We start from the raw sequence: 12,558 nt of genomic DNA, 5'->3' as shown, positions 1-12,558 counted from the left end.
CAGAAACTCTCTTCTATGGTGGCTTTCTCGGCCACATCTGTCCAGGGGGATGCCGTTCAGCAGGCCGGACTGGACAATCGTAACAACAGACGCCAGCCTTCTAGGTTGGGGCGCTGTCTGGAATTCTCTGAAGGCTCAGGGACAATGGAGTCAGGAGGAAAGTCTCCTGCCAATAAACATTCTGGAATTGAGAGCAGTTCTCAATGCCCTTCTAGCTTGGCCCCAGTTAAAGACTCGGGGGTTCATCAGGTTTCAGTCGGACAACATCACGACTGTAGCTTACATCAACCATCAGGGAGGGACAAGAAGCTCCCTAGCAATGATAGAAGTATCAAAGATAATTCGCTGGGCAGAGTCTCACTCTTGCCACCTGTCAGCAATCCACATCCCGGGAGTGGAGAACTGGGAGGCGGATTTCTTGAGTCGCCAGACTCTTCATCCGGGGGAGTGGGAACTTCATCCGGAGGTCTTTGCCCAAATACTTCGACGTTGGGGCAAACCAGAGATAGATCTCATGGCGTCTCGCCAGAACGCCAAACTTCCTCGCTACGGATCCAGATCCAGGGATCCGGGAGCGGTTCTGATAGATGCTTTGACAGCACCTTGGAACTTCAGGATGGCTTATGTGTTTCCACCCTTCCCGCTGCTTCCTCGATTGATTGCCAAAATCAAACAGGAGAGAGCATCAGTGATTCTAATAGCGCCTGCATGGCCGCGCAGGACCTGGTATGCAGATCTAGTGGACATGTCATCCTGTCCGCCTTGGTCTCTACCTCTAAGACAGGACCTTCTGATTCAGGGTCCATTCAAACATCAAAGTCTAACTTCTCTGAAGCTGACTGCTTGGAAATTGAACGCTTGATTTTATCAAAACGTGGTTTTTCTGAGTCGGTTATTGATACCCTGATACAGGCTAGGAAGCCTGTTACCAGAAAGATTTACCATAAAATATGGCGTAAATACCTATACTGGTGTGAATCCAAAGATTACTCCTGGAGTAAGGTTAGGATTCCTAGGATATTGTCTTTTCTACAAGAAGGTTTAGAAAAGGGTTTATCGGCTAGCTCATTAAAGGGACAGATCTCAGCTCTGTCCATCTTGTTACACAGGCGTCTGTCAGAAAATTCAGACATCCAGGCCTTTTGTCAGGCTTTAGCTAGGATCAAGCCTGTGTTTAAAACTGTTGCTCCGCCATGGAGTTTAAACTTAGTTCTTAACGTTTTACAGGGTGTTCCGTTTGAACCCCTTCATTCCATTGATATAAAATTGTTATCTTGGAAAGTTCTATTTTTAATGGCTATTTCCTCGGCTCGAAGAGTCTCTGAGTTATCAGCCCTACATTGTGATTCTCCTTATCTGATCTTTCACTCAGACAAGGTAGTTCTGCGTACTAAACCTGGGTTCTTACCTAAGGTTGTTTCTAACAGGAATATCAATCAAGAGATTGTTGTTCCATCCTTGTGTCCAAATCCTTCTTCAAAGAAGGAACGTCTTCTACACAATCTGGATGTAGTTCGTGCCCTCAAGTTCTACTTGCAGGCAACTAAAGATTTTCGCCAAACTTCTTCCCTGTTTGTCGTTTATTCTGGACAGAGGAGAGGTCAAAAAGCTTCTGCTACCTCTCTCTCTTTTTGGCTTCGTAGCATAATACGTTTAGCCTATGAGACTGCTGGACAGCAGCCTCCTGAAAGAATTACAGCTCATTCCACTAGAGCTGTGGCTTCCACTTGGGCCTTTAAGAATGAGGCCTCTGTTGAACAGATTTGCAAGGCTGCAACTTGGTCTTCGCTTCATACTTTTTCCAAATTTTACAAATTTGACACTTTTGCTTCTTCGGAGGCTATTTTTGGGAGAAAGGTTCTTCAGGCAGTGGTTCCTTCTGTATAATGAGCCTGCCTATCCCTCCCGTCATCCGTGTACTTTTGCTTTGGTATTGGTATCCCAGAAGTAATGATGACCCGTGGACTGATCACACATAACAGAAGAAAACATAATTTATGCTTACCTGATAAATTCCTTTCTTCTGTTGTGTGATCAGTCCACGGCCCGCCCTGTTTTTTAAGGCAGGTAAATATTTTTTAAATTATAATTCAGTCACCACTACACCCTTGGCTTCTCCTTTCTCGTTGGTCTTTGGTCGAATGACTGGAGGTGACGTAGAGGGGAGGAGCTATATAGCAACTCTGCTGGGTGAATCCTCTTGCACTTCCTGTAGGGGAGCAGATAATATCCCAGAAGTAATGATGACCCGTGGACTGATCACACAACAGAAGAAAGGAATTTATCAGGTAAGCATAAATTATGTTTTTTTATATATACAGTTTAGCATTTTATATTACCATCTCAAAGTGTTTAATGTCCCTTTATGGCCACCTACTGGCATTATTTTGTGTAGAGCATACTAATATGCATTGTATTAAACTCAAAGTGAAACTTTCTTTTTTCTACAGTTACATCCGCTTGTTTAATTAATAACGGAGGCTGCAGTCACATCTGTCTTCTGTCACCCCACCTAAAAGGTCACAGTTGTGCGTGCCCCACTGGGGTGAATTTACTTGCAGATGGCAGGACCTGCTCATCAGGTATGTGCTGGCGAGCTTTGGGTTGTCTCTATTGTTGCTGATATTCTGGAGGTCCTTCCTTGCCACACTTTCTTGTTGCCCCTTTATTTATTGCTGGGGCCCTCTCACATTTATGTGTTTAATGCCCTTTCTTCATTCTTCATGCACTTAGTAGTATTATTTTTGCCTTTTAGGGATGGATCGTTTCCTTATTTTTGCTAGGAGAACAGACATTCGCTCCATCTCTTTGGATATTCCATATTTTGCTGATGTTGTGGTTCCCGTGAATGTGACTATGAAAAACACAATTGCTGTGAGTGTAGATCCTGTTCAAGGTGAGTTCTGTAGATGTAGGAGACCCAATAAATAAATATTTGATGCATTGGCTGGTGTATGTAGAAAATTGAATTAGAAGTGTATACTTAGTGCAGTTGTCTCTGACATTTAAAACATTTGATATTTTTATCAGACATCCAAAATTGCATATTTGTTTTAGTAATTTTTTTACCTCATAAAAACATGTTAGTTAACCCCTCAATGACCACGATGTACCCGGTACGTCACTGGTCATTAAGGGGTTAAATGTTAGGATCCCCTAGCAAAGGAAGATTTGTTAATCTTATGTCAAAATAGATCATTGCTGTCAGCTCTTGACAGTAATTAGAAAACAGTTATATTTATTACTTTGTGCTTACAAGAAAATAGTATTAAATAGTTTTGTTTTTGTTTTTTTAATTAAAACCTTAGGATCATTCCAAAATTGTAGCAATTAGATTTTAGTTCATAGTTCATAATAATTTCTCAGGATTGAACTCACTTTTATTTCCTTTTTTTCTATTTTTTTTTGTCTTTGTTCACTTGGTATCCTTTATTAAAGAGTAATCCTAGGTGAGTTCAGGAGCTTGCACGTAACCTTAGCCAACTCACAGCGGTGTTTGCAACACTGCTTATAGTAATGCTCTTCATATTTGCTAAAACTGCTGCCATAGAAGGCTAAAGATGTGCACAGTCCTAAGCTCCTATCAGCCTACACAGTATTTATAGCAATGTTATACATAAGTTACAAAGACACATGATTTACTCTTCAACAAATAACACAAAGAGAACAAAGCAAATATAATAGATGTAAATTGGAAAGTTGTTGAAAATTGTAGGTTTTATCTGAATCCTAAATGTTTAATTTTGACTTTACTGTCCCTTTAATTTTATTGTTTTATCTGTTAAGGGATGTCAAATTAATGTCTTCAAGGGCCAACATTAGCACAGAATATGTTTGCTTTATTATGGACAATGGTTTGTTTCATTTGGCTTAACTCACAATTGTGCAGCATATGGGGTACAAGGATATCCCAACTGTATTACAGCTTATAAGTAAACTGTCCATGTGACACATGAAAAATTGCTGATGGCAACATTAAAACTTTCTACTGTTATGTATTTCTCAGGGATGGTCTACTGGGCAGACAGTATTCTCCGGAGGCTAAGCAGAGCACCAGTTGATGGATCCAGTTATGAGGATATAATAACTACTGGTAATTTTAATGTACACTTTCTATAATGTGACAGAACCACTTCTTGTCTCTTTATTCAGATTCTCTTGAATCCTGTTCTCTAAATTTGTTATCCTGCCCTCCATGATGCTGTTTTTTCCCCCTTGCCAGGCCTAGTGACCACCGATGGTCTAGCAGTGGATGCTATTGGCAGGAAAGTGTACTGGACAGACACTGGGACCAACAGAATCGAAGTGGGAAATCTGGATGGCTCCATGAGAAAGGTGCTTGTGTGGCAAAACCTTGGCAGCCCCCGAGCAATTGCTTTATACCACGAGATGGGGTAAGTGGGCACATATGTAGCTGTGTATATATACACATAGGAACGTAAACATTTGTAGGTCTTCAGCAATGTTGTTTTCCTGATATTTTACAAAATACAATATATTTACTCTCTTTTTCTGGGTTTAGATATATGTACTGGTCAGATTGGGGAGAGAATGCCAAGCTAGAACGGGCAGGAATGGATGGTTCTGGTCGTATGGTTCTGATAAGCCTGAACTTAGGTTGGCCCAATGGCTTGGTAGTGGACAAAGCTGGATCTCAGCTGCTGTGGGCAGATGCACATACAGAGGTAAATGTGGGTTGTAGAATTTTTTAGGCACTTGAAGATACATTGGGCATAGTAATCAAATATGTTTTATTTATGATACTACCAAATTTTTTTTCTAGGGGGAAACAGGAGGGGCAAAAAAGTAAAATAACCTCAATGTAGACATAATAAAGGGTCTTATGACTCATTATTTAAAAACTAAAATATTTTGTTCAGTATAATTTACTGCCTTGATTTGTTGTATACTTTTACGTAGAGGAAGTGATGAAATCTCTTTGACTAATCTGTTTTGTTCTTCTCAACATGGTGTATAGTGGCTTAAATATTCACAATTTCCATCTAAAGGGGAGGAGAGTCCACGGCTTCATTCATTACTTGTGGTAAATAAGAACCTGGCCACCAGGAGGAGGCAAAGACACCCCAGCCATAGGCTTAAATACCTCCCCCACTTTCCTCATCCCCCAGTCATTCTTTGCCTTTCGTCACAGGAGGTTGGCAGAGAAGTTTCAGAAGATTCGGAGTAGTCTCTTATGGAGGGTAGTACTCTTCGGAATGGGACTGGAGTTTTAAGTAGTCCTGTCAGCCACTTAGTTAAAGCTTGGGTGAAAATTAGAGTCCTTAGATGTAGGGAGAGTCTTTCTGCAAAACCATCCTCATTTTAACAGCTCCATAAGCAATCAGCGTTGACAAGTTTCACTGCCTGCTTCTTACACTCAAGTCCATGTCAGGAGCGATGCTACTACACTGTCACACTTGAGAGGCCATGTTCCTGTTCCATGGCATAGATTGTGGTAAGATAGTTTCATTTTTATAAACATAATGGGAACGCAGAAGACAGGGTCACAGTGTGATGCCTCTTATCTTTATAGAATCAAGGGTTAACATCCCTAGTAAGGGGATTATTGAACAGGGGGGGTTATACATAATATTGTTTATATGTGTGAGATGAGGCTCTGGTAATGGGTGAACTTTAGTTTCCTTCCGGGATTATTTGCACGGCTGTTTTGATGCGTTTTCTCCCTAGTGCAGGGGAGGTCCTGCAAGGTACTCCTCCTGATCAGGCGTGGCCTATTCTTCCTTACTTGACTGGCTGCAGGAGACGTAACGGTTTCTGTGGTCCAGGTCCTAGGAGGTGGTGAGTGCCCCAGTCATTGGAGGTTATAAGGGTGCCATTGTTCATAATTTATAACTAGTCCATAATAAAGCCACAAGCTATGGAGAACTCTGACGTGTTAGAGGATACTCCCTCTTTAACTAAGTCTAGTACCTGTGTTTATTGTGAGGAGGTTCTGGTAGATCCGCCTGCTCAACTATGTTCCCCTTGCCTAGATAAGGTCACGGCTTCTCGAAAGAAGAGAATGTCTAGTACTACTGAGCCGTCCACCTCTGAGGGTTCCCCGTCCCGTGAGGTGTGTCCCCCTACATTCATCTCTGAGTACACATGCAGTGCCCATGGGCATGTCTATTTCTCCTTCGGGGGAAATTCGTTGGGCGTCAGACTTTGCGGATCAACTGCAAATGGTGGTCTCTAAGGTGATTAGTGCCTTACCGCGTTCTGCTAAGCGCAAGTGTAGGGTAAAATATAACGATCCGGCCCAGGAGTCATATATTCCTATGGATATCTTGGAAAGGTTATCCGCTGACGAGGACAACTCTGACTCTTCGGAGAACGTTCCTTCTGGGTCAGAATCCCTGTCCTCTAAAGCTCCGTCTGCAGAGAAGCCTGACTTTAAGTTTAGGATGGATAATTTGCGCTTTTTGCTGAGGTGCTTGCTACTCTCGAGGTAACGGAACCAAAACTACCAGAGGAACCCTCGATTCCTAAGCTTGATAAAGTGTATGAGGACAGGGTGGTACCTCAGACCTTCCCGGTTCCTGTTAAGATGGCTAACATTATTAAGAATGAATGGGAGGGATTAGGTTCTTCTTTTTCCCCTTCTTCTTCCTTTAAGAATCTGTTCCCCCATTCCGGACTTTCAGCTCGAGCTATGGGGGACCGTCCTAAGGTGGATGGTGTTATCTCTACGATCGCAAAGCGGCCGATTCCTCTTGAGGATAGTTTGTCGTTCAAAGAGCCCATGGATAAAAAGTTAGAAAACATGTTAAGGAAAATGTTTCAACACACGGGGTTTGTTTTCCAGCCGGCAGCGGCGGTTGCCGGAGCTGCAACATATTGGTGCAAATCTCTGTCTGATATGGTCAAGAGGGAGACTCCCCTAGACAAAATACAATAAATAGTTAATTCTTTTATTTGTGATGCCAATATGAAAATTATTCTCCTGAATGCTAAGGTTTCAGGGGTTTCTGTACTAGCCCGCAGGGCTCTGTGACTAAAGTTGTGGTTTGCAGACATGTACTCTAAGTCCAGACTGTTATCCCTTCCTTTTCAGGGAAAGATCCTGTTCGGAACAAGAAGCCTGCCAAAACAAATTTGGCATGAAGAGGCGGCCCCCGATCCGGTCTCTGGACCAAGTAGGGGCAAATTATCTCTCTTCTCAGAGGCCTGGTTGCAGGATGTTCAGGACCCTTGGGTTCTGCAGGTTGTCGCCCAAGGATACAGGATAGGGTTCAGAACTCATCTGCCCAAGGGCATTTTCCTCCTGTCAAATATGTCTTCCAGACCAGAAAAGAGAGAAGCCTTTCTAGAATGTGTGAGGGATCTCTCTTCTCTCTGAGTTATTGTACCAGTACCCCCAGCAGAAAGGGGTCTAGGGTACTATTCAAACCTTTTTGTGGTCCCAAAGAAGGAGGGCACGTTACACCCGATTCAAGACATAAAATGTTTAAACAAGTTTCTGGCTGTTTCATCGTTCAAAATGGAAACGATCAGATCTATTCTGCCCCTAGTTCAAGTGGGTCAGTTCATGACGACGATAGACTTGAAGGATGCCTACCTTCATGTACCAATCCACAGGGATCACTTCCGGTTTCTGAGAGTTGCGTTTCTGGACCAACATTTCCAGTTTGTGGCCCTTCCCTTTGGTCTGGCAATGGCCCGAGAGTCTTTGCAAAGGTTCTGGGGGCAATGCTTGCAGTAGCCAGATCCAGAGGCATTGCTGTGGCGCCCTATCTGGACGATATCCTAGTCCAGGCACCGTCGTTCAGTTATCACTCAAGGGCCCCCCTTCTTTTGCTCCAATCTCACGGTTGGAAGATAAACTCGGAAAGAGCTCCCTGATTCCCAGCAACAGGGTGGAGTTCCTGGGAACTATAATAGATTTTATATCCATGAGGATATTTCTCACAGATCAGCGAGCAGTCCCTCTGTGGCGCAGAGTATGGAGATGATCAAGCTCAGGGTATCCAGCATCAATGTCATTCCATTTGCCAGGTTCCATCTCTGACCTCTTCAGTTGTTCATGTTGAGACAGTGGAACGGCAATCATACAGACCTATCCCAACAGATTTCTCTGGACAATGGTACGAGGGACACCCTCTCTTGGCTGATCCGTCCGGAACAACTGTCCCAAGAGACATCTTTCCTGAGACCGTCCTGGGAGATTGTGACCACGGACGCGAGTCTGGCAGGAGTCTCTCCTCCCGATCAATATTCTGGAACTTCGAGCAATCTACAATGCTTTAATGGCGTGGTCTCTTCTGGGGTCGTTTAGCTTCATCAGATTCCAGACAGACAACATTACCTCAGTGGCTTACATCAACCATCAGGGGGGGACGAGAAACTCCCTGGCGATGAGGGAGGTTTCTCAGATATTGGAATGGGCAGAGTCCCACGGTTGCTCGCTCTCAGAAATCCACATTCCGGGTGTGGACAACTGGGAAGCGGATTTTCTCAGCAGGCAATCCTTACATCCTGGGGAATGGTCTCTCTACCCCGAGGTGTTTGCAGAGATTTGTCACGCATGGGGGACTCCGGAGATAGATTTCATGGTGTCCAGACTCAATTGCAAGCTACCCAGATACCGGTCGCGGTCCAGGGATCCCCAGGCAGAGCTGATAGATGCCTTGGCGGTACCTTGTGGGTTCAACCTAGTTTCCATTTTTCCACCGTTGCCACTTCTATTTCGTGTAGTGACCCACATCAAGCAGGAGGAAGCTTCGGCTATTCTGATTGCTCCGTCGTGGCCGAGGAAGACGTTGTTTGCAGATCTGGTGGGGATGTCATAGTCTCCTCCATGGAGGTTACCCTGTCGCAGGAATCTGTTGGTACATGGTCCTTTTCAACATCAAAATCTAGATTCTCTGAGACTGACTGTGTGGAGATTGAACGCTAAGTCTTGGTCAAGAGAGGGTTTTCTGAGAGAGTAATTGATACTCTTGTTCAGGCCAGGAAGCCGGTGACTCGTCGCATCTATTATAAGGTGTGGAGGACTTACTTTTCCTGGTGTGAGAAGCATGGATATCCTTGGCACAAGGTTAAGGTATCCAGGATCCTGTCCTTTCTCCAGGATGGACTGGAGAAGGGGGTTGCCGCCATTTCCTTGAAGGGACAGATTTCGGCTGTATCTGTTCTGTTACACAAGAGGCTCGCTGAGCTTCCTGATATTCAGTCTTTTGTTCAGGCTTTATCTAGAATCGGCAAGCACGGAGTACGCCGAGGGAGGAGGTAAGACAGATGATGCGCTCCCTAATGACTTGTGTATTTTTTGTATATCTTTATCTAGAATCAGGCCTGTTTTTAGACAGTCCGCTCCTCCTTGGAGCTTGAACTTGGGTCTGAAGGTGTCGCAGAGGGTTCCGTTTGAGCCTATGCACTCTGTTGACATTAAGATTCTTTCTTGGAAGCTTCTTTTTCTGTTGGCTATCTGTATCTGAGTTGGCAGCCTTGCAATGTGAGCCTCCTTATCTGGTTTTTCATGCTGATAAGGCTGTTTTTCGTACTGGTTTGGGATTTCTTCCCAAGGTTGTGTCTAACTGTAACATGAATCAGGAAATCATTGTTCCTTCCTTGTGTCCTAACCCCTCTTCTCCTAAGGAGCGGCTACTTCATAATTTGGATGTGGTTTGAGCTTTGAAGTTCTATCTTTAGGCTACAAAGGATTTCAGACAGACTACATCTCTTTTTGTGGTGTATTCAGGGAAGCGCAAGGGGCAGAAAGCCTCTGCAACTTATTTGTCCTTTTGGTTGAGGAGCATGATTCGCTTGGCCTATGAGACAGCTGGACATAAGCCTCCTCAGAGGATCATGGCTCATTCTACTAGAGGTGTGGCTTCTTCGTGTGCCTTCAAGAATAATGTTTCTTTGGAGCAGATTTGTAAGGCGGCTACCTGGTCCTCCTTACACACCTTTACAAAATTTTACAAATTTGAAGTTTTTGCTTCGGCAGAAGCAGTTTTTGGGAGGAGGTTTTACAGGCTGTGGTGCCCTCAGATTAGGGTCCACCTTTTGCCCTCCCGTTTTCATTCACTGTCCTCTAGAGCAGTGTTTTTCAACCAGTGTGCCGTGAGAGATCCTCAGGTGTGCCGCGGCAGACTGACAGCAGTGTGACATTTTTAAAATTTTGCTTGTTTTTTATTCTGGGCCATTTTTTTATTTTGAGTGAGATGATGACTGAGGGTAACAGCGCAGCGGCAGCTCGCCTCCCCGACCTGTGTTCACACTTGGAAGGACCCCCACCCACCACAACATGTGTCTAGTGCCGGCTCTACACGCCGCAACAATATATATACAGGGAGTGCAGAATTATTAGGCAAGTTGTATTTTTGAGGATTCATTTTATTATTGAACAACAACCATGTTCTCAATGAACCCAAAAAACTCATTAATATCAAAGCTGAATAGTTTTGGAAGTAGTTTTTAGTTTGTTTTTAGTTATAGCTAATTTAGGGGGATATCTGTGTGTGCAGGTGACTATTACTGTGCATAATTATTAGGCAACTTAACAAAAAACAAATATATACCCATTTCAATTATTTATTTTTACCAGTGAAACCAATATAACATCTCAACATTCACAAATATACATTTCTGACATTCAAAAACAAAACAAAAACAAATCAGTGACCAATATAGCCACCTTTCTTTGCAAGGACACTCAAAAGCCTGCCATCCATGGATTCTGTCAGTGTTTTGATCTGTTCACCATCAACATTGCGTGCAGCAGCAACCACAGCCTCCCAGACACTGTTCAGAGAGGTGTACTGTTTTCCCTCCTTGTAAATCTCACATTTGATGATGGACCACAGGTTCTCAATGGGGTTCAGATCAGGTGAACAAGGAGGCCATGTCATTAGATTTTCTTCTTTTATACCCTTTCTTGCCAGCCACGCTGTGGAGTACTTGGACGCGTGTGATGGAGCATTGTCCTGCATGAAAATCATGTTTTTCTTGAAGGATGCAGACTTCTTCCTGTACCACTGCTTGAAGAAGGTGTCTTCGAGAAACTGTCAGTAGGACTGGGAGTTGAGCTTGACTCCATCCTCAACCCGAAAAGGCCCCACAAGCTCATCTTTGATGATACCAGCCCAAACCAGTACTCCACCTCCACCTTGCTAGCGTCTGAGTCGGACTGGAGCTCTCTGCCCTTTACCAATCCAGCCACGGGCCCATCCATCTGGCCCATCAAGACTCACTCTCATTTCATCAGTCCATAAAACCTTAGAAAAATCAGTCTTGAGATATTTCTTGGCCCAGTCTTGACGTTTCAGCTTGTGTGTCTTGTTCAGTGGTGGTCGTCTTTCAGCCTTTCTTACCTTGGCCATGTCTCTGAGTATTGCACACCTTGTGCTTTTGGGCACTCCAGTGATGTTGCAGCTCTGAAATATGGCCAAACTGGTGGCAAGTGGCATCTTGGCAGCTGCACACTTGACTTTTCTCAGTTCATGGGCAGTTATTTTGCGCCTTGGTTTTTCCACACGCTTCTTGCGACCCTGTTGACTATTTTGAATGAAACGCTTGATTGTTCGATGATCACGCTTCAGAAGCTTTGCAATTTTAAGAGTGCTGCATCCCTCTGCAAGATATCTCACTATTTTTGACTTTTCTGAGCCTGTCAAGTCCTTCTTTTGACCTATTTTGCCAAAGGAAAGGAAGTTGCCTAATAATTATGCACACCTGATATAGGGTGTTGATGTCATTAGACCACACCCCTTCTCATTACAGAGATGCACATCACCTAATATGCTTAATTGGTAGTAGGCTTTCGAGCCTATACAGCTTGGAGTAAGACAACATGCATAAAGAGGATGATGTGGTCAAAATACTCATTTGCCTAATAATTCTGCACTCCCTGTATATATATATATATATATATATATATATATATATATATATATATATATATATATATATATACTGTATATGCTGTATTAGGCTACAATGTGTGATTTTTAGCTTGGGTATTTGTTCCCACAAGTAATGAATGAAGCCGTGGACTCTCCTCCCCTTTAGATGGAAAATATAAATTTTCCTTACCTGATAATTTCATTTCCATCGTGGGGATGAGAGTCCACGGCTCCTGCCCATTGCTCCGGTGGGCGGACCTAAATTTAGGTTGTTCTTCTGGCACCATTTATACCCTGATATTTATCCTACTGTTCCTTGTTCCCTCAGCAGAATGACTGGGGGATGAGGGAAGTGGGGGAGGTATTGAAGCCTTTGGCTCGGGTGTCTGCCTCCTCCTGGTGGCCAGGTTCTTATTTCCCACAAGTAATGAATGAAGCCGTGGACTCTCCTCCCCACGATGGAAATGAAATTATCAGGTAAGCATAATTTATATTTTCATCACCAACCATAGGACAGCTAGAGGGTCATGTTAATCATTTGAAAGAGGACTCTCTTCTCTGTCACATTAGGGGTCTCTCATTGATGTATTTTGCAAAGAAAGAGAGACTGGTGTATATTGGCTTAAAATACTGCAATGTTACATCGAGTATGTACTATCTGGAGGGGAAAGTGACCTCCCATTTGAAAGTGGAGATTCCCTTAATTACGTAG

General features: G+C 43.6%; 1 protein-coding gene across 4 annotated transcripts in view; it reads left to right on the top strand.

Moving 5' to 3' along the window:
* Positions 1 to 12,558, top strand: part of LRP4 (LDL receptor related protein 4) — a 170,206-nt gene that overhangs the window by 135,202 nt on the left and 22,446 nt on the right. For all 4 annotated transcript variants that reach the window (XM_053720312.1, XM_053720313.1, XM_053720314.1 and 1 more), the window contains exons 22-26: positions 2,451 to 2,582; positions 2,756 to 2,896; positions 4,007 to 4,093; positions 4,223 to 4,394; positions 4,523 to 4,685. In XM_053720312.1, the coding sequence (XP_053576287.1) occupies positions 2,451 to 2,582; positions 2,756 to 2,896; positions 4,007 to 4,093; positions 4,223 to 4,394; positions 4,523 to 4,685 (695 nt within the window). The remainder of the gene's footprint in view (positions 1 to 2,450; positions 2,583 to 2,755; positions 2,897 to 4,006; positions 4,094 to 4,222; positions 4,395 to 4,522; positions 4,686 to 12,558) is intronic.

This window comes from Bombina bombina, chromosome 7 (genome assembly GCF_027579735.1).
Source record: "Bombina bombina isolate aBomBom1 chromosome 7, aBomBom1.pri, whole genome shotgun sequence".
NCBI lineage: Eukaryota > Metazoa > Chordata > Amphibia > Anura > Bombinatoridae > Bombina > Bombina bombina.
This window is presented reverse-complemented; position numbering and strand designations above follow the sequence as displayed.